Source organism: Mytilinidion resinicola (assembly GCF_010093595.1).
Source record: "Mytilinidion resinicola strain CBS 304.34 unplaced genomic scaffold BDZ99scaffold_27, whole genome shotgun sequence".
NCBI lineage: Eukaryota > Fungi > Ascomycota > Dothideomycetes > Mytilinidiales > Mytilinidiaceae > Mytilinidion > Mytilinidion resinicola.
Window position 1 is genome coordinate 519,075 of NW_022985463.1, and position 24,800 is coordinate 543,874.

At 52.1% G+C, this 24,800-nt stretch overlaps 10 protein-coding genes across 10 annotated transcripts; 5 read left to right on the forward strand and 5 right to left on the reverse strand.

Moving 5' to 3' along the window:
• Positions 1–1,720: 1,720 nt before the first annotated feature.
• BDZ99DRAFT_482253 (uncharacterized protein) lies at positions 1,721–5,021 on the forward strand (the record flags this gene model as incomplete). Its single annotated transcript, XM_033722472.1, has 2 exons — positions 1,721–4,787; positions 4,858–5,021. 2 exons carry the CDS (start codon positions 1,721–1,723, stop codon positions 5,019–5,021), a joined length of 3,231 nt encoding a protein of 1,076 aa, XP_033570384.1.
• Positions 5,022–5,154: 133 nt separating this feature from the next.
• On the reverse strand, positions 5,155–7,668 carry BDZ99DRAFT_512173 (uncharacterized protein). Its single transcript, XM_033724607.1, has 7 exons — positions 7,269–7,668; positions 7,034–7,132; positions 6,904–6,985; positions 6,512–6,796; positions 6,444–6,475; positions 6,137–6,390; positions 5,155–6,011 (listed from the first exon to the last, which is right to left on the reverse strand). Exons 1-7 carry the CDS (start codon positions 7,293–7,295, stop codon positions 5,636–5,638), a joined length of 1,155 nt encoding a protein of 384 aa, XP_033570385.1. The 5' UTR covers positions 7,296–7,668; the 3' UTR covers positions 5,155–5,635.
• A 721-nt stretch (positions 7,669–8,389) lies between these two features.
• Positions 8,390–10,099, forward strand: BDZ99DRAFT_427460 (NAD(P)-binding protein; the record flags this gene model as incomplete). Its single annotated transcript, XM_033717159.1, has 8 exons — positions 8,390–8,430; positions 8,478–8,659; positions 8,710–8,822; positions 8,874–8,990; positions 9,055–9,127; positions 9,199–9,302; positions 9,419–9,696; positions 9,749–10,099. 8 exons carry the CDS (start codon positions 8,390–8,392, stop codon positions 9,909–9,911), a joined length of 1,071 nt encoding a protein of 356 aa, XP_033570386.1. The 3' UTR covers positions 9,912–10,099.
• Positions 10,100–10,495: 396 nt separating this feature from the next.
• BDZ99DRAFT_468373 (uncharacterized protein) lies at positions 10,496–11,577 on the reverse strand. Its single transcript, XM_033721228.1, has 2 exons — positions 11,295–11,577; positions 10,496–11,214 (listed from the first exon to the last, which is right to left on the reverse strand). The coding sequence occupies exons 1-2, from the start codon at positions 11,545–11,547 to the stop codon at positions 10,748–10,750; spliced, it is 720 nt and encodes a 239-aa protein (XP_033570387.1). The 5' UTR covers positions 11,548–11,577; the 3' UTR covers positions 10,496–10,747.
• Positions 11,578–11,824: 247 nt separating this feature from the next.
• BDZ99DRAFT_173143 (uncharacterized protein) lies at positions 11,825–13,112 on the reverse strand. Its single transcript, XM_033712988.1, has 3 exons — positions 12,972–13,112; positions 12,160–12,735; positions 11,825–12,069 (listed from the first exon to the last, which is right to left on the reverse strand). The coding sequence occupies exon 2, from the start codon at positions 12,693–12,695 to the stop codon at positions 12,192–12,194; it is 504 nt and encodes a 167-aa protein (XP_033570388.1). The 5' UTR covers positions 12,696–12,735; positions 12,972–13,112; the 3' UTR covers positions 11,825–12,069; positions 12,160–12,191.
• A 532-nt stretch (positions 13,113–13,644) lies between these two features.
• BDZ99DRAFT_468375 (retinol dehydrogenase) lies at positions 13,645–14,992 on the forward strand. Its single transcript, XM_033721229.1, has one exon. It carries the CDS (start codon positions 13,931–13,933, stop codon positions 14,912–14,914), a length of 984 nt encoding a protein of 327 aa, XP_033570389.1. The 5' UTR covers positions 13,645–13,930; the 3' UTR covers positions 14,915–14,992.
• Positions 14,993–16,731: 1,739 nt separating this feature from the next.
• BDZ99DRAFT_482258 (uncharacterized protein) lies at positions 16,732–17,261 on the forward strand (the record flags this gene model as incomplete). The annotated part of the gene is made up of 2 exons (XM_033722473.1): positions 16,732–16,836; positions 16,908–17,261. The coding sequence occupies 2 exons, from the start codon at positions 16,732–16,734 to the stop codon at positions 17,259–17,261; spliced, it is 459 nt and encodes a 152-aa protein (XP_033570390.1).
• Positions 17,262–19,659: 2,398 nt separating this feature from the next.
• On the forward strand, positions 19,660–21,052 carry BDZ99DRAFT_576303 (uncharacterized protein; the record flags this gene model as incomplete). Its single annotated transcript, XM_033728568.1, has 1 exon — positions 19,660–21,052. Exon 1 carries the CDS (start codon positions 19,775–19,777, stop codon positions 21,050–21,052), a length of 1,278 nt encoding a protein of 425 aa, XP_033570391.1. The 5' UTR covers positions 19,660–19,774.
• Positions 20,640–22,598, reverse strand: BDZ99DRAFT_427468 (FAD dependent oxidoreductase superfamily). Its single transcript, XM_033717160.1, has 2 exons — positions 21,122–22,598; positions 20,640–21,059 (listed from the first exon to the last, which is right to left on the reverse strand). The coding sequence occupies exon 1, from the start codon at positions 22,502–22,504 to the stop codon at positions 21,140–21,142; it is 1,365 nt and encodes a 454-aa protein (XP_033570392.1). The 5' UTR covers positions 22,505–22,598; the 3' UTR covers positions 20,640–21,059; positions 21,122–21,139.
• Positions 22,599–23,255: 657 nt separating this feature from the next.
• BDZ99DRAFT_576305 (Cloroperoxidase) lies at positions 23,256–24,528 on the reverse strand. Its single transcript, XM_033728569.1, has 2 exons — positions 24,122–24,528; positions 23,256–24,067 (listed from the first exon to the last, which is right to left on the reverse strand). Exons 1-2 carry the CDS (start codon positions 24,292–24,294, stop codon positions 23,509–23,511), a joined length of 732 nt encoding a protein of 243 aa, XP_033570393.1. The 5' UTR covers positions 24,295–24,528; the 3' UTR covers positions 23,256–23,508.
• Positions 24,529–24,800: the final 272 nt, after the last annotated feature.

Below are 24,800 nucleotides of genomic sequence, written 5' to 3' on the forward strand. Positions count from 1 at the left end.
TGCAAGCCCCTCACCCGAAGGGCTCGTGGCCCCTGTCGCTTCTTGATTACATGCTTTATCTCGTTCGTGTCTGCAATGGCCCAGAGTGAGGCGCTCTTGTATGGGGTGACGCGACGGATGATGCCGATCTGGTTGTCCGCACAGTGTTGACGCGGGATTGACGCGGTGTTGATGATGCTCGCGGCCCAATAAGGCTGGAGATCTTTGACCGGAGGGACCACGTCGTCGATGTGGTGGATCTTGGGGCTCTTTCAGCTGGTACAGCGGCTACCGGTGTCGCTCTAGAACGGTTGCAGTGCTGGCCAACCGTTGAAGCTACATGCTGTCTTCTGATACACGGCTGTGGCTTCTCTTGGATCATGCGGCATTTTGATGACTCGAAGTCTTTGTGCACTGAAACGATAGGAGAAAGGGACTTGGAACAGCACCATACATTGATTTAAGGTTTCATATGCTTAGAAAAGTCTCTGAATTCTTCGAGGTGCAGCTTCGATGGCGTGCTGATGAAGAGACCTGTACCCGGTCCTGACCGGATTAGTATCGTCAAGGACTATGCCAGTTGCCACTCCACGATGCCATGGAGGAACCTCAGGGTGCGGCATACGTGCATACTACGTACGAACGACTCGCGGGGTGGAGTCCGGCACGTTGGGCGCGAAGAAGCCAGCGGACAGTCTCACGTTGAAGAGGCTTCGAGATGTGGAGTTTGTTGCATATCCAAGCCCCTTTGGGCGCGTGCTCGAGCAACGAGACCTGAACGAGGCCTGAAGAAGTATCACAAGAGCGTCGGTGCAGCGCGACGTGTACAAGAGATCGCAGATCTTTGACTTTCCAAATGCAGGGCCATCCATGGCGGCGGGCCTAGCAGCCCAACGGTGCTTGGGAGGGGCAGAGGGTGCCATTGTCGAAGTTTCGGCATAGTCTTAAGGGGAGTCGGCGGAGTCTGGCGGCGAAGAAGGAGATGGACGCCCAACGGTGTTATGTAAGTGGGCGAGGAGAAGGATGCAAATAGGGTGAATGCAGGGGGCGTCTCTGCGGTCTCCATCAGCCTTCAACATCGGCGCAGGGTCTTTGATCTTGGCAGCCGTGACGTCTGTCGCTCGATGCCCGCTCTCATCACTGGCAGCCCGCCACAAGTGGCCCATCCAACCTCGATTCACTTCGGGCACACACGACACCCCTATCCGCCCTCTCTACACCAGCCAGGCCCGAATATCTTCGCCCAGGGCCCTCGCATCAGGAGCCCGAGTGCTGCGAGCCCGTGTTCCCCCACATCCTCGACTCGCATCCTCGCCTCTTGCCTCACACCTGCATCGCCCGCCCTCCACTGCGCGCTGAGTCCTGGGGCAATCCTGTTCCGGGTGCATCGTTCACGCTCTCTGCCCGACGGCGCCCTGCTGTGCTGCTTGCTCGGCTTCTGCTGCCGCGCTCGCCGCTTGGGCTGCCCGTGTCGTCTGCTCCGCCGGCTAGCTGCAACTGAGGCCTTCGCCGAGTGCCTCTCCCCACCGCAAGGCCAGCCTGGAGCCAGCGCAGACGGATATTGCAGCAGCACGAGGGATCCGCCGGCCAGCTCATCTGGCGCCCGTCTTTATCGCCTCTAGCCCGGAATGTACGTCGGTGTCAGCCATTCTTCCTGTCCGCGCCTCAACAAGCGCATTTCTATCTCGTTTGTTCCTTCAGTCCTGCCCTCGTTGTCTTTCGCGCTGCTAACATCCTCGCCATGGACAGTGTTCTCATCCCCTCGAGCACTACTGGCAAGCAAGGGCGTAGCTACTCGTACAGCTACACCCCGCCGTACATCCCGCGACGTCATTCGGTAGCCGCGGGCACTCCAAAACCCCCAGCAACCACCGAACCTCCAAGTACCCCCAAAACACCAAAGACACCAAGGCCTCCGCTGACAGCCATTGCCACATCTCCGCCGGTGTTGGTCAACGTTCAACCTCCAGCCATGGCGGGACACTACCGTCCTGCCTCGCCTCGGCGGATCGTGGCTCCTGGACGAGCGTCCACTGGAACATTCGGCGATGGCGCTCACGGCAGCTACGATCCATACTACCCTGCAAGGACGCGGGATCTCGACTCACCACGGACCAGCGGCGAGAGGATTGTCGTTCCCGTAACTCACACCTCACATCAGTACGCCCCTAGCTCCTCATCCTCTAGATCTTCAACGAAATACGACCCGTACTCGGGACGGCCCAGACGTAACACTCTCACCGAATCTGAAGGTCGCCTTCCCCGACCCTCCTCGAACTCCCTAACACCGGCTATGTCCATCAGGACCCATGGCAACGTCAGCAACGTCATTCATTCCGAGCAACCACGGCCCTCGAGTCCTCTGGCTCGTTCTTGGGACAGCCGTGGAGAGACATACATCACCCCGCCAGCCTCTCAGCCTCGACGTGAGCACAAGAGAATCTACAGCGTGGATGACAGTCACACGGCAAAGCTCATCGCGGAGCAGCGAGAAATCGTAGACCCCCGACGACGGGACAACGCCCACATTGGATACAAGTCCACTACTACAAGTGGAGGGCGAAGCTATCATCACAACAAGCCGCTAGTCCGCAGCAGTGAGCCGGTGGCCCGCAGCAGCGAGGTCAACGATGATGCTTTTTCTTACACAGACCCTGCGTCCATGTACCGCGATACGGAGCCTACCTGGAGGAGACGACGTGGAAGCCAGGAGCGGACACCTCGGCCAACCAGCCTCATCATGGATAGCACTGCTCCACGAGCATCACTACGTGAGCTGGGCCCACCTCCGTCCTCTACTCGGGCTTTCGACAAGATCAACAGCGGCGTTGGAAGGTCTGGAAGCTTGCGGGACCCTGTTCCGTTACCTTCCCATGATCGATCGTCCTCCCACGACCGATCTGGCGGATACCGCGAGATCGACCCATACGCTGCGCCCACCCGCTCCTCGTCTACTCGATATGCACCTGCTAAGGTGCACCAAGACGGCTACGATGGGCATGAGGACCGTCGTGAGCGTGGACGCCATCTCGGCGGTGGGAGATACGAAGACCCAGATGTTGCAACCAGGGGTTTTGGAATTCGGTCTGGTGGTGAACCATACCAGGCACGTGAACCCAGCCTTGATCGTGAACCCATTTGGGACGCTCGTGACCAGCCTGGCCGAAGAATTGAAGAATACCCACCTGGTCCTTATTATGCTGACGAAGATGTTCGTCGTTTACAGGACCCTCGTCTTTCTGACGCCCGGCTACCAGACCCTCGAGTCTCTGACGTTCGGATACCTGATCCACGAATTTCAGATCCTCGGCTCGCCGATCCACGTCTTGCTGATCCACGAGTCGCCGATCCTCGCTTCTCAGACTCACGAGTTTCAGACCCACGTCTTCCTAATCCACGTCTTACTGACCCACGCCTCACTGACCCACGCCTCACTGACCCACGCCTCACTGACCCACGAATCCCCGACCCGCGATCTTCTGATTCTCGCATTCCAGACCCTCGGATTGCTCGGGAACGTGATGCTATCCCTTACCGGGAAGCTGAGCGCGAAAAGGACCTTGGCCGTTCCGATCGTGACAGAGGTGTAGACCGTGAAAGAGAGAGGGAGCGAGAGCGAGAACGGGAGCGCCCACGCGATCGAGACCGCGATAGGGACCGTGACTCAGACCGCGAGCGAGAACGCGAAAGAGAAAGCGGACGAGAGCGTCGCAAAGATCGCGATACCGACTACGACCGACGTGATCGAGATGTTGGCCTAGCTTCGGCAGCCGTCGCCGGTGCTGCTGCCACATATGGTGCTGGCGAGGTACTGAAGAGTCGTGATCGCGACTCTGACCGAGAACGCGAGCGACGCAAGGAACGCGACCGCGATGGTGATCGTGACCGTCGGGACAGGGAATACGAAGATCGACCTCGACCTCCAGCCTCCGTTCCGCCCAACTCGGCTGCCTTTGCCGCTTCTGAAGCTGATCGAACGCCACGAGAGCGGCGGTACGAGGAAGAGGAGGACCGAAGCCGCCATCACCGCCGACAGTTCTCGTCGGATGAGCGGTCTGAAGCAGAACGTGAACGTCCTCGACATTACGTCGAAAAGGAGCCCGAGACCTTGAAACTAGGCAATCGTGACAAGCCAACCCTAGAAACCGTTCTAGACCCCGAAGAGGACTATCGCCGTCGCGTGGCTCAAGAACTTGAGCGCAGCAAGAAACCTACACGAGATCGTGACTCTAGCGACTCTGATCGTGAGAAAGATCGCCGCCGGAGGAGGGACCGAGACTCTGACCGCCCCAGAGATGAGCGTGATCGTGTGGCAACTGGAGATTCCATTGACTCCCGTGGTCCACCGCCTCCTAGATCAAGGGATATGGAATCCCAACCACGCCAGCACGAGCGGTCCAACAGTGTACTTGATACCGGCCTCACCCAAGAGCCTGACGCTCTCGCCGTCGCGGATTCCGATGGCCCTGCCGACCGCGAAGGCAACCGTGTTCGCATCGTGTCGCCGCCAAAAGAGGATCCTGCACCCATCAAGGGCATCTTGCGCAAGCCGACAGAGAAGTTCCCGTGGCATCCAGATCCAATCCGGGAAGGGGTTGCCCCGCTGAAGACTGGAAAGACCAAGGACATTCCGCCAGATGCACGCTGGACAAAGATCGATCGACGCCTTGTGAACCCGGAGGCTCTTGAAGAGGCTCAAGAGCGGTTTGAAGAGCGTCAGGATTGTGTGATCGTTTTGCGAGTTCTAACAAAGGAGGATATCCAAAAGCTTGCAGATCGGACCAAGCAGATTCGGGACAAACGAGAAGGTTAGTTGAAAACATGGGCTCCACCATCAGCAACATGAGGAACAAATTGTTGACCTGATAGCTCATGCAGAATCCGATGATTACGACCGGGACCGCCACGATCGTCGTGAGCACGATGATAAGAAGCATGGCCACCGCAGCAATGATGAAGGGCGGAGCAAACACAAGTACTCAGATGACTCTGACTCCGAGGACGAGCCAAGAAGGCCTCGGATGATCGAAGGACAGCATTGATGGGTTTTGGGTAACCGAAATGAGCGACTAGCGATTGCATGAACAGCGAAGGGAGTGCTTTGGATGACTGCGTTTGAGCGAGGAGTTGAGTCAGTGCAAGCGTAGGATAGTACTATAACAGCGAAAGTGTTTCCTCTGGAAGTGGATTGCTGGCAGGTGTGGATTATTTGGCGGAGCAATGAGGTTCTACTAATGATACTTGCGAATCAACACCAGGCATTTACCAGACGCTTATCCATCTCTCTTTTACTCACTGAAACACTTGCCGAAATCCGGGACCAAACGATTCTGTACGGGCGACAACTAGTCCACGATCCCTTTCAAGGCCTTGAAATTCGGATGCCCCTCGTCCCAACCCACTCAAGGCGCTTGCTGCCCTTCTCCGATGCCCGGAATGAGCCCTATCGCCTTCCTCTTTGACTCGTCTCTGCCGTCTCCGCCTCAGGAGAGCTCTAACACGACCAGCCTCCGCTCCCATCTGCGAAGCTGCTATGACTGCGCTTGAGGTGTTGGAAAACCGTAGGATTCCTACCCAAGAGAAAACAAGCGGTGGGTGTTTGCAGACTCGGCCGATCGTTCCTACGAAATGTACAGCTGACCGTCCTCGCAGAAAATCAAAACAGCACATCCTCGTCTAGAAAGCTCATGATCTGCTGATTACCGAAAAACCAATCACCCAGTGCAGACATCTGAGGACCACCAGCCTCTAACGCCTCATTTCCTGTTGCCCCTACGTCTATCCCGTAGTCCACGAAGTCAAACTCGTCCACAGAATCTATCAGATTGTGGGTTAAGGTCGGGTTTACGGGCGAAGAAGAACTGTTTGAACCGAAGTAGAGCCCTATAGCCTGGCAGAGAAGCTTATACAATCGATATGGGTGCGTGGCCGACTCCGGGGAAGCTGCGTCAGGCTGCAACGAGACTGCGAAGCGATTCAAGCGGTCTAGGTCGGCGACATCCAAAAGCTGGACAGCGCAGGTAAACAGGATACTGAACGGGACAAAAGGAACGTGCAAGATTTCCCTGTCAAATGCGGTTAGTCCGAACCTCTGGTGACATGAGGACCCAGCATCGGTTTCTGGAAAACACATCGTGGAAAGAAACAATGAACTCACCAGTTGAAATATTTCGTTTCCATGAGTGGGTCATTTTTGCAGCCACGTACGCACATGATACATTGCTCGTGTATTTCCAGAGCGTCGCGAGCGACAGCAACACAGTCGTCTGAAACACCGCTTGGGGAGCTTCGAGCGGCGGGGATGGCCCTGAGAATCAAAGCCAGTAAAGAAGTTTGGCAAACCATGTCGCACTGCAGCCACACGACTCGCATTTGGTCTATTTCACTACCGTTGGGCTGATTGGTAACACCCTACCACGGCCTATCAGCGAGGTCTAAAGTCAAAGAAGGTAATAAAGGCATACTAGAACCTCGGAGTGTGTTTCTTTGATCGTTTCTCATAATTCTCTTGCGAGTGCCTCAGCCAAATGACCGCGTTCCTCATCTGGTCGAGATAGGCCCGCTGGGCTGTACAGTTGGTCGTAGGCTCTTTCCTGAATACTTGCAACCTTAGTATGCCGTGGCTCATCCGGGTTCATTTCTAACGTAATTTCAGCGTCGTGAATGTTGGATGGTCGGCCAAGTCGAAGCGAAAGCCCTTTCTCGATTCTATGAACCGTCCAAAACAGACATTCTTGGGAAGCTCGTAGGGGTTGGTCAGTTCCTCCTCGGGAGTGACGGCGATGATATCTCAGCGTCTGGCAGAGATCTGTGGTAGCTGAAATAAAAGTCCAAGCCATTGTAGCTTTAAACTCTTCAATTGCGTTGAATGCCTACGATGAGCATTAGCGGCAATTTTCCAGCCGTTGTTCAGATGTGGCATACGTACTCCAAGCGTTAATGTCGCAATGACCTCCATGGATGCTGGTAACAGAAGTGGGAGCCGCGAAAGAGCGCTGTGGAAGTTCTTCCGACAGAGTCGAGAATATCCACGGTAGTCTTAGAGTCCAGATACGATGACATGCTCTGAGAATATGTAGGAGAGGTACCCATTGGCGGGGATAAGGTCCCATTCACTATAATCATCTACAGCGAAGTACACCTTTCGACAGATCTCGGCAAATTTCTGGGGAGGAGGTATACGAGATATCCAGGCAATTATAGTATGCCCCTCATGGTCTGATGTTGGTGTCAGGGATTTTGTGGCATTCGTTCCTGGTGAGAAACCAACCCCTAACCCACCGCAATACCGCCATGACCGCCTCCAAGGGGGGCATGGGAGGCTTGACCTGGTAATTTGCGACGTTGTCCTCTGGAAAAGACAAGTCGCGAACGGCAGCAGGGTCTTCCAGAGCCTGTACTAAGCTTTCCAATGATGAAAGCACTTCAGTCGCTTCAGGCCCGACATCTCTGGAGCCTGTATCTTCTACAACAGCTTTGACAAATTCGATGATGTGAGTCGAGTGGCCCCATAAAGGTTCGCCAACCGATGCGGGTGCAGGCTGATGTTCGATTAGAGGCTTCACCAAATCAGCTTGATTGAGATGCCTTATAGAGCCGTCTTCAGGCTGGATCTCATCTGGAGTGACGTTGAGCTGCTGCAGAAGAAGTTTGATGCCGTCAATGTCCCTTGCAATGCCATCGAATTTCTGCTCGCTGAATAAACAACACCGTATGAACACTCCACATTAGGAAGATGTCAAATAGCTCACGCGAAAGTTAACTCACTATTGTGCTGATATCAACACCCTCTGCTTCGGAGTTGTTGTTCTAGACGCGACCGCACTGTGAGTACAATTGAGCGTGGCAGAGATGCAATTCGAACATGGTGACGCTCTGTCACAACCAGTCCGCTTGAAAATGGTCTGTTAACCTCATTCCTTTCTCCGACGGCCTATGCGCGCGAAATGAAAGAGCCTGACCTTTCGAGCACGACACTGATCACACTGTTTCGTCAATGATTAGCTTACGTCAATGAGGAGGACTATCACACATGAGCTCACTGAGCGACGGGCGATTGCTGGGCCGCCCTTTGAACGCCTGTCGGCATTTTCTCCGCGGGATTCCATATTTCAAATCAACGTCCTGGTAGGATAGTGGTTGCAGTGTCACAGTGGTAGAGTGATGCTCGGGGGCAACAAAGGTTGACGCACGCGCTAGCAACGGATTCGCGCGGGATTCCGGACAGGGCATGGAGGCCTGGCTGAATTTCGCATTTCCCGAAACGGACTGTTCTTGTGGGTCTTCTCAAAGAAAGACTCGAGGTTCCAGATACTATCAAGTATCAAGTTGGATTATAATTAGCCACGCACCCTTTTCTAAGATTAAGATTCCCAATAACGAATTTTTCAAGTATCCCCAAACAAGCATAATGGGCCAAAATATTCTCGTCACTGGCGCCGCCGGCTATATGTAGGACCCGTCACTTTTTTAACTGTCCTAAGCTGATGAAATCGTAGCGGAGGCTCTGTCCTTGCCAGCTTCGTAACTCGTACAAGCGGCCCTATCAATGCGGCAAGTATCAGCGCCGTAGTCCGGTCGGAGGACCAAGTCCAAGCCTTGTCAAAGTTGGGCGTCAATGTAATCCAAGTCGATCTCAGCGACGAAATGGCGTTGAACGAAGCGGTTGTTCGAAATGAAAGTACGTTGGTATAGCAAACGCATCAGACCAGGCGACTCACATTGTTCTAGTTGATATTGTTGTTCATATAGCAAGCTCGATAGATTCGCGTGTGGTATCTCACCTTATCACAGCCCTTGGCCAGCGTCGCAAAGCCAGTGGAGAGGAGGTATTCTTCATCCATGTGAATCTATTAAGTATCTGTTTATTCGATAGTTTACCGACCTGAAGCCAGTCGTCGGTAGCCGCCCTTTTTGCCACAGAGGGTGGCTGGCTGTATGGGGAAGTCAAGGATACAGATCAGAGATTTGAGAAAGAGAAGCAGATAGGGGGACCTCACCCTGTTCGCGAGGTAAGTCATGACAGCTTGCCGTATGCTTACATCATGAGAACGCTTCTTCTAAACATCTGACAAGACGAACATCCTGGTCACCGAACATGCCAAAGCGCAGGGTGTTACGAGCCTCAACGTTGTGGTGCCAACTGTCTGTAAGTACCCCTGTGACGGCGCTCTCACAAGGAGCCTGTAAATGGTCGAATGCGGGCTCATTATATGAAAGACGGGAGAGGCAGCGGTGAGTGGCGGAAGCTGTCCGTAAACATACCAGCATATACCAGGGCCAGCATCAAGCACAAGATCGTCTACAAATTTGATAAGGACGGGGTAAGCTCACCTTTTCACTCTGCTCTTAAGTAGCAAATGTGCTCGGTACTAGATGACTGCGACATCATGAGACCCCCACTCAACCAGGATGACCCAATGTACTAACGTTTTGATAGAGCCCTCCCGCAGTGCATATATCAGACTTGACAGCACTATATGCTCTACTTGTGGAGAAGATCTTGCAGAAAGAGCAAGCCCCGAGCGGAGAGAAGGGTTATTACTTCGCAATGGCCCATAGAGCACCATGGTGGGATGTTATGCAGCATCTCGCCGATGCTCTGCATGCGCGTGGGCTTGTAGCGGAACCCAAAGTCCAAATCTGGCCCAGCGACGAGATGGCAGCGGAGTATCTGGGGTTTCCGCTTCTATACATCAGGGCTATGTGTACTTCTACGTAAGCGCCTTCTTCCATTGACATGATCACAAATATCTAAGAAATGATCTAGTGGGCAACTAGTCCCCGTAAACGCATACCGGCTTGGGTGCCAACCAAAGTGGGACGAGAAGAGATTTCTGGAGAGCATGGATGATGAGATTCGAGCTGTTCAGGAACTGGATAAGGTCAAGGATACTGTCTTTGACTCCATCTTGCCCTCCTCCAGAAACTAGACGTCTATAACGAGTCAGATACGTAGATGTCTACATCTTTCCAAGTTTCTATTTCATCGACAGTGACCGTCCGCTCCCCACCGTGGAGTACTCAGCTGCGAGCTTGGTTCCTTGCCACAATTGATTTGTTATTCGCGGATTCTGGAATCGGGGTTGCGAGTAGAAAGTTGCGCAAATGGAATTCCGAGAAAGAAGTCCCAGTCGTCTTTCCCGCATGTATTCCTACTTAAGTGGGTCCGTGGCCTTCACTTTCAGTCAGAAGAAGCCAAGGTGAAGCTGATACAGCAGAGAAGAGAAAGGCGCACTGCCATATTCAAATTGAGGCGTATCTTCGATGACGTGGTGACCAGACCCGATCAGCTTCACTGAGTGGTCAATGGGTGGTAGTATTTCGGTGCCTGCGAATCAAACTTCTCTTATATTTGGCGCGGAGACTTCTTACTGCTTCACCAGTGCGCCCAAGATTAATTTCAGTTCAATTCGACCAATTGGTGCATCTTCGATGCTCGGAACCGCCGCCGGCGCCAGTTCACATCTGAGGCACTAGCACTTGGAGATATACCGATGATTATAAGGAGTGGAACGCTCCTGTTTCGAGGTCTCTAAGGTATAGATTATTCGGTGAAGAAAGGAAATTTCCTCCCCTTGGAAGACGACCTGGGGGCTTGTAGAGACCAAATTCCCCTCATTACGCTCTTTGAGGCCCACACCCAACATTCGACTGTGGCTCAAGCATTTGTCCCCACCCGAGGAAAATACTTGCGATCCTTGCGGTTCGAAACCCCGATCATTCAACGCCACTTCCATCACCCTTCAAATCAGACTGGTAACCAAAATCATCTCCCCGGCATCTCCAACACCTGTCGATGATCCTCAACCTCAACCAATGGAGTTTGTTTATAGACGTACTCGTTTGCAGATGCAAATTCGGCTCCAGCGCCAACATTCCGTTTCATAAGTCGTGTTCTACCTCGTCGCTCCCACAGCGCCCACGCAATCGCTGAGAGCAACAAGACCCCAAGCGTGACTCCCAGCGCAACTCCAACGGTCCTTGTAGAATGCGAGTCGCGCCATTTCGGGGCGCAAATCTCAGATGGTGAGGTAGATGGGGGTGCGGTAGGACAAGACGACGGTATTAAGCTAATATCTTGGCTTCGAGAAAAGTTTCCGGTGATATTGACCTGCATAATCGGGCCAATGGTGTGCGGGAAAGTGAGGTTCGAGTTTGCGCATCCATTTATATTCCCACAAACAAAGGTAGTGCCTACGCAGTTCGAGAGAAATTGAAAACTATCCTGCGAGCCTAGATCCAAGCGCAACGTCAGACTCCACGCGATACATCCTAGTAGTTCGAAGAGAATTAAAATAGTAGAGCACACATACCCGCTTGCATACCTGTGCCGTCTTCTGAGCAATACTGTGGGCAAGCGTCTCCCCAATTCCTGTCAGTACATCCTCCGCGATAGACAGCGCCAGAATCGCTATAGCAAAGTCCGCTTCCAGTGCATGATTCTCCAGCCACACAGCAGGCGCTTACGGACGCTGCTGGATCGCAAGGCACGAATTTTATGTTGCTAATGTCGTCTCCGTTGGTGACATGATTAGGGAAGTAGCAGACCGAGGAATTCGTCGCCATCGAATTAGGACAAGGGAGTCAAGCGAAAGCCGACCAGAAGGGATGATGAAATGGGATGCGGCGCTGGGCTCCACTTCGCCTACTTGTAGGCGTCACCTCTAATGATTTGCAATCTTCGCGTTAGAGTTGGGGGCTAGGCATCCAGTGTCGTCTATTGTTGCATGCATGAATTTGCGTGGTTTTACTGCTTACATGGCGCAGCTTCTGCTTCACCGGAAGAAGAAGTGGCTTGGAATTATAACCGCGAGGAGGATTCCAGGGCTCATTATATCCGTCACAGGTTTTGTGTACAGCCTCTCTTCACGTCCGGCGGTCGCTCTCTAATATCAAGCCACAGACTTACCGTATAAGGGAGCAGCTCCGGGTGCCTTCAGGGGGAATAGCAACATACCAGTCAATCAATCCTCAAGCCGGTTAAGTACTAGCCCAGAAAAGAGGTATACCAGGATCGACTCAGTTTAGCGCTAGACCACCGGACGTGAAGAGAGGCTGTATGTACCAACATCCCGGCAAGCAATGGCCCTTGATATCGCTTAGCATAGCCCGGCATCGATGTCTAATTCAGCACACATACGCCAAGAGAGGATGTACCGATGCGTAAGTATTGCTTACATGTGGAGCTATATAGCATATCGATCTTTCACCTAGCTTTTGCGTTGTCCAAATGCCCCCATAGCTGCGGAGAAGCAACAACGGCGTAGATCTCCTGAGCATGAAGCTCTCCGCCAAGATTCAAGGGTAGGACGCCTGATTTTCTGTGGGCAGAGACGGAGCTGGCGCAAGGGTTGAACTACAGTCTCCCCCCATGCTCGGCTCGTACACCTCTGTGCGTGACAGGGGTGATTTGCACTGTAAAAACCCTTGTCGTGCACAGAGGTGTACGAACCGAGCAGGGGGGGAGACTGTACTAGGTATTGACAAGGTTTCGAATAATGAGAAGTAAGCCCCGAGTGGCCCCCACTAGTAGGATTCCAAGGTCTGTCACTACAAGGGGGTTTTCGTGTTTCGGACTTCGGGATATTCCAAGCTCTGCCCGTAATTTCCCAGATTCTGTCCACTGATAGAGTGTAGGCGCCCGCCTCAGTATTCTGATACTGCGCCGCTATACCTCTAAATAGACTGGATAGTTCTTCCGTAGGCTCTCTCATTGCCCCTCTTCCTTCTCGCTCTTTGCCTAGGCGATCCTACCTACTTGTAAGTCGGTTTGATATTCTACCGAATGTCTCATCACTCCTTGTCCTCTTTCCGTTTTGTAGTGCTCTCAAGATGGTGGGTTTGAGCGATGCTAATCCAGTTCACCAGTTGACCTCAGCTCGTCCGAAACGTTTTCTTGGCTTCAATAATCTTCTCGTTTCCTGTCTTTTCATTGCCATGCAGAAGTCTGCCTGCTTCACGCCATGTTCACCGCTAGAGTGGTGGCTTACGTTCGACATGAAAACCACACTTTGAAACTACTGCTCAATAGTTCTTCACAAGCTGTGGACGTTCTCCTGCCTAAGAATACGTCTACTTTGCCTTCTTTGCCACCTACGGCGCTCGCACAAAACGCGGTGGAGTCGCTCCACAAGATACCATCAAAAGCGCCATATAGGTTCAAGTACGCAGGTCCAACGATGTCAATGTGGCCGGCAGCATTCGGGTTCTGCACGAGTTTGGCACTAAACGCGGAGCCCGGATATTTCTAGGTTCTCGAGACTTGCACAAGTGGCAGTGCGCACCTTCACAACACGTTATATCAGCAATATAGTCAGCACAAGGACTTCAGTCTTGGAGATTCCATTGATGATTCTTTGACCTCATTTCCATTGAACACTCGGCCCAGGATCGAGCGCCAGCCAATAGAATACGCAGGCATGGTCTCTAGATTGACCCTGGTGAGAAGGTTCGTGGATTGGAATTGGTGAAGCAATTGGACGCAATTTTCGATCGCGATGTCGAGTTTTTGAGATTGCTCGAGGCATCGGGTGTTGCGAGGGTGGGAGAATCCAGGGGAGATCATGACTATCTTTTCCGCCAATGAAAACGGCGATGCCTTCTCGGATAGCTGCATGGCCGAGACCCGTCCTCGCAGATCAACTGACTACAATTCTCCTGACATGTCGTTATTCCATGATGTCACCTACGAGTTTTGGAATTAGATGTGGCGTCAATTGACGTTACTATGCTATCTAGGCGGTGCTGTAAAGCTTAATCGCTGCGTCCGGTTTCGTCCGCTATCTTTTCTTTACTTCTTTTCGACCTCATGTAATAACTTGTCGATATCACACCACCATCTCAACTCCATTTATAGCTTCATGACTTCCACAACGAAACACATTGTTACCTACGTCTACAATTACGCTCGCCTCTAAGGTTCACGACAAGCAATATCCCAGTCATCAAGATGTTTGGTTTCGGCGCAACTGCGTTCAAAGCAGAAGACATTCCCGACCTTTCAGGCAAAGTCATTCTGGTCACTGGAGGCAAGAAGCTCTCTTTTATGTCCCGTGTAAAATGTCCTAAGCCGCGCACAGGAAACTCGGGATTGGGCGCCGAAAGCATTCTACAATTGGCGAAGCATAACCCTTCTAAGATCTACCTGGCTGCCCGCACAAAAGCCAAAGCCAACGCCGCAATCGCAGCAATCAAGGAGAAGGTTCCCAACGCTGCAATCACATATTTAGAGCTTGATCTGAGCTCCTTCGCTTCCGTCAAGAAGGCCGCAGATGCCGTCATACAGTCTACTGGACGCCTCGACATTCTCCTAAATAACGCAGGCATCATGGCCACACCGGCAGGCCTAACGAAAGATGGCTACGAGGTTCAATTTGGAACTAACCACATGGGCCATGCACTGCTCACGCGGCTGTTACTCCCGACGCTCCAGAAGACTGCGAAAGAGCAGGGTGCAAGCGCGGACGTCCGCATCGTGAATCTAAGCTCCAAGGGCCACAGATGGGCTCCGGAAGGCGGTCTTGTGCTCGACCAATGCAAGACAGACATGGCTAGCACTGCGACTTTCGTTCGATACGGTCAGTCAAAGCTCGCCAACATTCTCTATACCAAAGCGCTTGCAGCCCGATATCCTGCCATCAAGTGCATCTCTGTGCATCCAGGGGCCGTTGATACGGGACTTGTGCGTGGGCCAGGCGAGTCGTGGCCGGTTTTAGTATGGCCCATGTGGTTTATCATTCAGTTCACCGCTGTGAGCGTGGCGCATGGGGCATTGACGCAGTTGTTTGCTGCGACGAGTAAGGATGCTAAGACGGGGACTTATTATGTCCCGACCGCGCAAGAGAACGCAGGATCTGCTTACGCACAAGATGAGAAGCTTGTGGATGTGCTGTGGGATTATACGGAGAAAGAGCTGAATGCCGCGGGTTATTAGGTATTGCGAAGGTTGATTTTTGTGATTTCGGCGCTGTTTGAGTTTTTTAGAAGCGTGTGGGTAGAACAGACGGGTGGGTGCGCAATGAACAATTCAATATCTCAACATGATCTAATCCTTACAGCGACTACTCGGAGTGTCTGCATGATGTGGGTTTGGAGCTGGACGATGTTCGATGGCGAAAGCGTCACAAATCATGTGCAAAATATACGTGAGTAGCTCTTATGGAAATTGAAGGCTCTTGATGCTTTTGTATGGCTATCAATAAAGCCCTATCAGATATATCAAAGGGATTATAGCGGTCGTCTAAAAGATGACCCTCGAAATGCCTCACATTCCATGATCACGTGACTATGGTTCTCTGGTCAAGTGGATCGCCACACCCCTCCAGCCAAACAGACGCGCGTCCAAGTTACTACTGCTCGTTTTCCTCAGTCCCATCGAATTGTTAGGTAAACGTGGCTTGTGAGGTTGATCCAGACGTCAGCCTCGAGGTCTTCACTCCCTGCCCTATCGAACTCACAACGTTTAGCTCATTGGTTGCCTTACTTTCAACTTCGTGCCGGCCATTCCTAGTATGAGTTAGGACCGGAGGACTTGTGTAGCATATCGCCGACACCGCACCTCACTACGAACAATTGAGCTTGCAGTCACCTCACAGTCACCTCACAGTCATCTCGATTGCGGCTCGATTTTGTGCTTGAAGGCATTGGACTTGGCCTATTCGTAGGCCTATGATGTATCGTGCTCACAATTGACCTCTACCGGAGGCGTTGCAATCTCGCACTTGTTGAGACATGGTACCTGTGAGGTTTCGTAGGTTTTAAGTAAAATATTCTATGCCTTTCAGACGTATTGTACCTCATGTTCAAGTCTTCAAAATCATACATAAGTCTCTTCTACCTTCCACTTTTAAGATATCCATCGTACCTTGTGAGGAATGAGGTGGAACGCACTTGGTATGCGGCTCATCTTCTAGATGCGCTCTGCATCTCTGCGCCAAGCGAATTCCGCGTGGTGGCAAGTGGTGCGCTGTCTGTCCCTCTCTCCCCAAATCAACGCTGCCCCCGCCTAATTCCACCCAAACCTAATCAGACCGTCGTGTTCCTCTGTATACTCAGATCTTCCTCTCTGTCTTCCGCATTCCTGCTTCTCCTGCCGATTTGAAGCGTCAGCCTCAGCGCCGCGGCCGCCTCATCGTCTCCTCGGTACGAGCGTCTCTTCCCATATCTGTATCGCCCACCTTCACTCGACTAGCCTTCTATTTTTCTCATTAAATTTCATGCCCTTACCGGCTCGAAGACGTCTAGTCGTGGCCCGATCGCCCGTTGTGACTTTGAACCTTTCGTAAGTCACGTGCTCAGTGCGTCCTTGGCAAAGTGTCAGGGACCAAACTCGTCTCCAACTACGATTAAGGCCTTCGATGTCGTGCCAGATCTCGTTCATCTGAAATTCGGTTTGATAGGCTAACAGGTTCGGTCGGTCATCTATATAGGGAAATACGCGAAAATCCGTCAAATCATCGTCTCCAATCCTACAGGGGACACTAAAGCACTCAAGAGGCCGCTGCAGTGTTACTGCTCCTAGCCTGTAGCACTGCATCCCTCCAGGCGCGTCTCATGGAGCGGTACCACAATACCTCCACTTCAATGGTCGCTGAACGAAGCGGCGGCAACATGCGACGGCAAGGAATAGAGGTACGTTAACTAAGTCCTCCGAAAAATAGCTTCATTGACACGATCCCAGGGGCCTTCTTTTCCAACACAGTACCTCTTTAAGTAGACATACTCTGATGATTCGACGCATTCAATACAGCGATGGCTGCAAGAGACTCCCACAGAGGAGCATTGGACGACGGTCAGTCGTTCTGGAGAAGCTCATTTCAATCATGGTTCCAGCTCATGCGGAGGACTGCTCTTCAGGTATAGCATGACATCTGATGCATCTACTCTCTGTCCCTTCTGGAAAATTAATTAGCTAATTCTTCTTGTAGAATCATGTCAATGCTGAGACTGATAACAACTATGTCTGTGATAGTAGCAACTCAACGGCTGCCGCGATACTGGACGAATCCAAGGTCCCTCGGATTGCGCGAGTTATAAGCTCTTCAAACGCGAGCTCTCTTTATCTCAGACCGAGAGCCGCATCCAAGGGTTTGAACCCAATTTCACAAGAGGCCCCTATGCCCCGAGGAAAAGCGCGATCCCTTCAAGATCAAATCAGGACCCAAGTCATTCCAATACCATCTTTAAACATTGTAAGATATATAGTCTCCAATAACACCCATCTTGTTGAAGCGGTAGCCGTAGGCCAGGTCCATAGAGGAGCAATTTCAGTGCCAGCGTGAGGAGTAAGCTGACCGTAACTAAACCAACGTGAGCGATCCGTTGCAATCGACCCTTTTAGTGGACCTGGACAATCCACTCAAGGACAAGCCTAGGGTCCAACTTGGTTTAATCGGGTTGTAATCCAGTGAATTAACCCTGCATACGGGTTTTAGAACGCGTTCTGTGTTTTCACGCGTTGTTTTGACCCCCTACGGCTCCCACGGGTACCCCTTTTCTACGCACAGGGTGAAAAGAGGTCCGTGCATAGTCCGTAAACGGTTTAAGCCGGTCACAATCCCTCTCTAATAAACAGTGCTAAGTGATCGATTAGGAATGGATTGCAAACTATACTCCTCTAACTCGCTCCGTCGGCTTACTCCTCACACTGAACTTCACCATGGACTGAATCTTCCAACATTTCGGGAAAGACCCCTAGTCAATTCAACTCACTAGTGAGATTTATGTTGTTTTGTGTGGGCCACGCTTCCGTAAAAGTATTTCTTGTATAGCCCATCTGCTGTCCCACTCCAGGAATGTCCGCAAGGTTCCGGCTCGTCCAGTCCCTCGTCTGCCAAAACAGGTTCAACTTTCATTTCTTCTTCATCTGGAGGGCTCGGAGGATCTCGCAGCACTCTGCCGGCCAAGGCCGGCAGAGCATCATCGAACGATGCAAACGACGACCCCTCAGAGGAGCTACCAACCCCGCCTACACCCGGTATCGGTACTAGTGAGAATCTGATGTTCGCCTGCCCTAAACAAAAGCATTCCGCAGACGATTGTACATACGTCGGCATTCGATTTCGCAACATGTCAGAAGTCATGCATGTTCAATCATTTTCAATCTGGTTATCGAAGCACCTATTCGTGGAAATCATTCATTGGAACACAAACAGGATCCTGGAAACTGGTCTGGCAGCTTCTGGTTCGATTGATCTGGCTCTTTTCTGCTACTCCTAGTCATATCGAATGCTAAAGTGTGACGTCAACTGATGAGCTATCATATTGTTTCATTCATGGAGTACGCTGACTCTCTCTCAGAATGCATTTAAGCCGAACCGACCGGACTCTCGTCCGTCTATGCCGGCAGTGTAATACATATTTTCTCACCGCTTCAGCCTTCGAAAGGGACTCGCAATTGCCACGCCGATGTCCTTGAGACGGAACACCACGTGGACCAAAGCAGGCCAAAATGCGGAAACAGTTGTATTTCTTGATGTATCCGGAGGACTCAATAATCCCAAGCCCTTGTAAGCTCCCGCTACCCCATTCCCCAACACGTCGTTTTACTAAGTAACCGGGTTAGATGTTGGAAATGATATCGCAACCCAGGATGCTCCGACTTGGGATCACGTCAATCTACTGACATCTCACGATCATGAGGCTCACCTGACCGTCAGCGAGCGAAATGGCAACCTGGAGCAGGAAATAAAGGAGGTGATCCCTAGAAGTTTTGAATCTCTTAGAATCCATCCCAATGAATCCGGAAGCGACGCAACCGACGCCTTCAACACACTCGTCTGGCGCTCTAGGTACTCTTAGCCGAGCTGAATAAAGCCCTAGGATATGTAGAGATCCCAGGCTCCCCATCTGGTCCAGTCAGCATTCCACGTCTCGTCGTCGGGCAGATGAACACGGACTTGTTGCCAGCGGCCTAGAACCCTAGCGTCGACGACATCGCCGATGTCGGGTCCAGCTTGCACTTAAAAGAGGAGCAATGGGATAATTTCAGCAATCCGGGCGGGCATTCAAAATCTCTCGGGCTTGGATTACTTTCTCATACCTCGATGTCGCTCCTTTCGGTGATCCGCTGATGGAGTTCGATGCAGATGAATTCTGAAACGCTTTCCTTTTGGCACTACTTCTGGAGGCTACGTGTCTTATCACCTGTCTCTAGAAGTCTTTCACAGTGCTTAGGAGACCTAATACTTAAGTCTTTCCCGGGATCATCGTAAACGCATGTCTTCCTGGATCTGACATTTACTTGTACACTAGTCAATTCATCCAATGCCACATTAAAGGTGTTTATGCGCACGGCCAAAGCTTCCCCGCTCCTCATCTCACATCTAATCGCCTTTCCACCTCCTTCTGTAACTTAGCCTCTTCCTCGATCAGACCTAGCATCTAAGTGCGCTCTCAATTAACCAAACCTCTAGAGGACAATACGCTATCACGGGTTCGTTTCGGAGGATTTCTTACTAAGCAGTTACAAGATGCAGCCTCGTTATGCCCTTCTTTGTTCTGCAGATCGCGCGAGATGTCTGATACTCTTGGGGATAATATTTCCTTTGTGCGTCTTGTACCGCGGAAGGTTAGATAAATCAAAAACAAAGACCCGTCACAGACCCGTCACATCCCAAATGCCAATCAACTTGCGCATACAGATTAGCGGATGGCCGTCTTTATATTTCTTAGATTTAAGTCGTCTACTCCTCCACGCAATGCTCATCGCACACGCCCATCCGAATAAACCTACCGACTCACCCTTTACTTAGCCCTCCTCCCTGCGCATTGCCGCTACCAATCTCATCCAACGATGCCCTCAAAGCGATCTCGCGGAAACGGCGCAGCAACCTGGGACGATTACCGCTCGAGCTACGCGCTCGCCGCCAACGATAGCGCTCACCACACCGAGACGTGGAGGCGGATTCCTCACAGAGGCAAGAAAGACCGCGACGAGCTCTCGTCTTCACAGTCGCAGTCATCTGACTCTCTCAGCGAAGAGGATGCTCGCAAGCAAAGAGCACGTACGCATCGAGGTCATTCAAGCCTTCTCCGTCCCGCGAAACCCCGAACCATCTGTCACCCAATTCTCGCTATTATCATTTTCGTACTTGTGGCAGGCGTTGCCTTCGTTGGTTCAGTGATAATAGCGCAATCGGCCGTCGACGCCATCATCGCTCCCTCTCCCAAAAGATTCGGAGGCCACGTCCCCGGCAGCCTGCACTGGGACCGCACAGAACTGGAAGGGCGGGTTCTCGACGCTAAGGGATCTATGAGCCATGCGCTCGTTTACAAGAGGAACGACGTCGAAGCGATACGCGGCCTCGTGCAACGCTCCTCCGTCCCCTCGAAAAAGGAAGCGTTGGGGCACTTCGACACGTTCATGAGGGAGGCGAAAGCGGCAGCCACGGCATTGAGCAAGTTCGAGGCAAGGCTGCCACAAGTGCTTAGCAACGTTCGGGTGGAGAATAGGCTGCTGCATAAGAGGGTATTGGACGAGTCGGAAGCGGGAGTGGGAAAGTCAAGCCTGGAGACATTGCGCAAGATCATTGAGAAGGCTACAACGGAGCTGGGCACGCTGGCTGGACAGGCAGTGGGGGAGATTCACTCTCAATTGATGGAGCTGGAGTACGCTCTTGGGGAGATCCAGGAGATCGTCAATGAAGATGAAAGACGGGGTGAAAAGAATTTTGAAGAAAACCTCAAGAAGAGTTTGAAGAGCGGAGCCTGGTCTAGGCTAGATTCGGAGGGGGAGGCCCAGAGACAACAAATAAAGAACATTAGAGAGGAGCTGATGAGAATCAGACAATTCGTCAGCACGTGCCAGAAACACGTCAGCGAAGTCACCAGGCGTCTGGACACAGTAACCAATGAGCTTAACGACCTTCATATGAGGCAGAGCGAGCTGGTGATTGATCAAGCTCGTCCAGATGAACTCTACAAGGTGTTGCTGGAGAACAAACATATTAGCGCAAAGCTCGAAAGGACACTCAAGAACATTGATGAGTTGGATAAAATTAATGCAGATATCGACGCCGGCACATATAAGGGAGACTACTTTGCTCTTCCTAGATGGGTCCCATTTGAATGAGAACAGCCTGTGGAGATGTTAGCAAACGCATGAGCTAGGGACCCGCAAGCTACTGGGAGAGATATCGACCTGATTTATCGAGGCAATTTACTTTCTCTTTACCATCAGATCTTCATCTTTTCCTACTCTCAACCTCTCCTCACTCGTCCCCCAGAAATCTGGAACGCCCAATCCCCCAGCCACCTCGTCGAACCCAGCGTCTTCCTTCACCATCGTTGCGACTGCCTTTGCAACAGTAAGAATCATCGACATGCCACCGCCATTGAACCCAGCCAGCATCCATTGATTTTTTACGCCTGGAACTCTTCCAACGTGCGGCCACCCATCCGGGGTGATGCCCATGATGCCCACCCACACCTTGTCCAACTCTGCTCCACTCTCTTCCCAACCGCGAAAGTTTCGTTGCATGTAACCTTCCCAATACTCTTCAGTTTGTGGGGGAAACGGCATGGAGTCGTCGAAGTTGTTGAACCATGACGGACGGTCAGAATTATAGAGCCATTTCCCGCCTCCGACGACGATGCTACCATCCGGTCGTGGATTGAGATAGTCGGTCCCTTTCTCTGGGCCGAAATCAATGTTGTACGTGTTTGAGAGATGCGGGTGAATTGGTTGCTTGGGGACGATGTGGGATGTCATGCCACGGATCGGAGTGATGATGTCGTTGAATTGGGAAATGAGTCCCGATGTGTAAGGATTGGTTGCAAAGACGACTTTCTCGGCCTTGAATGACCCGCGTGAGGTATGGATGGCACTGCTTCCATCCTCGGATAATGTTACTGAGGTCGCGGGGGTCATTGTCTGAAAGTTCAAGGATCGGGGATGCTGAGCAAGAAGCCTCGCCAAGAGCTGCGAGACGAACTTGTATGGCCAGAAGGAGCATGCCGGACCAGTGAATGCGGTGTTTGCCCCGTTGATAGAAGTAATCTGGCCTGCAAATCTTTCGTCTATGTAATCGACCGTTCTCGTCCACGTGCTTCCTGCCTTGGCGCTCTCATCATAGATTCGTTTTAGCCGTTTGGACTCGTCGTCATCGAGTTGAATATCGAAGCTTCGACGGAGCTCAAACTCGCAGTCCAATTCTTCCTCCTCTACGATTTGCTTCAGCCCATTGATGATACCATGTACGTAAACAGCCATGTCATCCACAGTCGAGCTACCTGGACCTGGCGTGAAGCCCGCAAATGTTGGCACTTTAACTTTGCAATGCCCCCCGTTACGCCCAGTGGCCCCCGAACATAACTCTCGTGCTTCTAGAATGACGACGTTTGGGGGCTGTTTATTGCTGTGAAGAAGATGGTACGCTGTTGTGATGCCGGCCATGCCTGACCCGATAATGGCAACGTCGCATGTTGCAGGCAGATCTGGTGTGGAACGAAATCGGGCTAGCTCATGAGGCTCGCTGAGCCAATATGCCTTGGTCGGGTTCGGAACGGGGAGCACTTGGTCCATTGCGTCGCAGCGTTGATGTAGGAGTTGGAGAAATGGAAAACAAAACGGTTGAAGGGTTTAGGATATTTACTCAGCCTCTACATATACTTCTCGGGACCCACCTTTGTGAGTGTGCATCTATCTGTAGGCTCCTGGAGTCGATATCGGCGCTCGGAATGGATGACGTATGCCTTAGTCCGAAGCTCGCTCAAATGCTGCCTTGCCATCAAGATGCGACCGCCGTAGTATGGAGATCTGAGCAGGCTCATCGTGACGTTTGAGACGCCATGCCAGAAGCGTAGAGAACCTTCCAAACATGGAAGGCCTCTGACGACGCCGCCACATCACCGCCAGTGCATGGCCTCACGTCTCCGTCCTCGTCTTCCCTGTCTAGTATACGTCCCCTGCTACAGGATGTGTTCGGAGAGGTAGTCGACGTGTTCTGGTGTGCTGGTACGTGGCCTGGAGGCGGGCGACGTTGCTATTGCGGGCAATGACCTGAGTAAAACATACTCGGCGTGAGGAGGAAATTGGCGAATGTGACCAGGTGATCACAGAGAGTATGTACACTGTTGATCTTCAGAGGTGCCTTCTTCCGCATGGTGTGTTGTTCTGGTTTTGAGGCTGGCGGCTGAAGCGTCGGGGGTAGTGGATGAAGTGAACATAGCGGCGTCTAGAGAACAAGCTGGAGTTTCGGGTAAAGTGCGCGCTGCTACTGTTTTTGCTGCTACAAAGCTAGATGAGTTTGGCACAGTGGTAGTTCAATAGCGTTGTTAGTTCAAAGGAAGGTCAGTCGCGAGTTGACCCATATCTCTAGCTTCGTAGCCATTTGTACATACAACTTGGCCACCCCGCTATTCAGTCAGGCACTTCACGCCTACGGTCCATTTGAAATACTTTCCCACGGTCATGTGACTAATACGGGCTCGGCTTAAGTATTGCTCGGCGAGAGCCCTGGATCCTGCTCCGGGATGATCCACGCGTATGAAGCAGAGAAAGATTCTTCATATTTCTCATATACTAGCCTAAGGCCCAATAACAACATACCACAGCATGCCCAGCGCATTTCCCAGCAGCGTAAATACAGTCCGCGGTTTTGGGTTATCCAGAATCACATCCGGAAATCTCTCTTCCACAAAGACGGCCTCTAGCAACTCCTTCGATAGCGTTCCGCCCGTCTGCGCCGTGTTCATCACGCCCACCGCCTGCAACAACCTCACAAACCAAAGGTTCAGAGGCAGCCTGGGTGCGCCAGCTGCTCTGCTTTCTTTGCTCCGCCGGATAAACGTCTTGGCCAGCGACCGCCGCGTTACGGGGCCGCCATCGGCATCGGCGAGCATTGCTTCGAACATGTCTGGCTGGAAGGTGTAGTTGTCGCCTTGGTGGAAGTCAAGGCGGGTGAATGACGAGTCGTGCTCGATGACGTTGTGGCGGCGTGTGTCCATCAGGTCAAAGGTTCCGTTCTTGCGGCACAGGGGCGGAAGGCTGTGGGTGAGGGCGGCGGCAGCGGTTCTATCCATGTGTAGAACGGTCATGAGGGCATTTTGGACTTGGGGAAGTGTAATGTTCTTGCCATCGCGTGGACTAGACGTGAGTTAGCACATGCAGCGTTTCAATCGAGGCGGACAGGGTAATTACAGATAGCCTTGGTTTGCCAGCGCGTTCAGTCCGGGACATGGCCCTCGATCAGCGATGTCGCCGCGGATGTAGGCATGATCGGCGCTGTCTTGGGACTCTACGGGCTGTTGCTCTTTTTGCTTGGAGCTGGAAGTGAAGAAACTCTTCACGATATTTGTTGCGCTCAAGTACATGGTGGATTGGTGCTTGTGCTAGGGAGCAGATTGTATATGATAAAATGGATCAAGCGTTAGCTAACGAGCACACTTACAGGTCGATCGAGCAAAAACTGACAACCTGAAGATGCTTATGACTTCATATCTCCCGAAGAATCCACTTTGCAAGGGATCCGCGTCGGTATGCAGCCTGGCAGACGAGGCTGAAAAAGTAAAAGCTAGGCTGATTGCTTGTGAGACCAGTGATGAGGCACAACGGCCCATCCAGTCTCTACGCATGACTGCAAGTCAGCCCAGATGTTACACGAGGTGATGAATGGGGCTTCGGGACTGGACACAGTCAGCAGAGCTGAAGAGCTGAACGCCACCAGCCAGGCAGCTGGGGCGTATAGTGCCCGTAAGCAGCACCATATGCACCTTTTAATGTGGTTTTCTGATAAGGTGACTGGATTCAGTGAATGGTAGGTCTTCTCGGCTCGATTGATAGGTTGATGGACTCGGCAACCCAGTTTGTGGAGGTGTGA

Bases quoted from the DNA above. Each gene is read 5' to 3' on its own strand.
- BDZ99DRAFT_468373 (XM_033721228.1), bottom strand. From the start codon at position 11,547: ATGGCGACGAATTCCTCGGTCTGCTACTTCCCTAATCATGTCACCAAC. The intron at 11,215-11,294 runs GTATGTGTGCTC...GCTTGGATCTAG, and splicing joins CGGCACAGGTATGCAAGCGG to GCTCGCAGGATAGTTTTCAA.
- BDZ99DRAFT_427468 (XM_033717160.1), bottom strand. From the start codon at position 22,504: ATGGACCAAGTGCTCCCCGTTCCGAACCCGACCAAGGCATATTGGCTC.
- BDZ99DRAFT_173143 (XM_033712988.1), bottom strand. From the start codon at position 12,695: ATGAGAGAGCCTACGGAAGAACTATCCAGTCTATTTAGAGGTATAGCG.
- BDZ99DRAFT_468375 (XM_033721229.1), top strand. From the start codon at position 13,931: ATGTTTGGTTTCGGCGCAACTGCGTTCAAAGCAGAAGACATTCCCGAC.
- BDZ99DRAFT_576305 (XM_033728569.1), bottom strand. From the start codon at position 24,294: ATGTACTTGAGCGCAACAAATATCGTGAAGAGTTTCTTCACTTCCAGC. The intron at 24,068-24,121 runs GTAATTACCCTG...ACTCACGTCTAG, and splicing joins CTGGCAAACCAAGGCTATCT to TCCACGCGATGGCAAGAACA.
- BDZ99DRAFT_512173 (XM_033724607.1), bottom strand. From the start codon at position 7,295: ATGCCCCCCTTGGAGGCGGTCATGGCG. The intron at 6,391-6,443 runs GTATGCCTTTAT...AGGCCGTGGTAG, and splicing joins AAACACACTCCGAGGTTCTA to GGTGTTACCAATCAGCCCAA. The intron at 6,012-6,136 runs GTGAGTTCATTG...TGTCCCGTTCAG, and splicing joins GAAACGAAATATTTCAACTG to TATCCTGTTTACCTGCGCTG.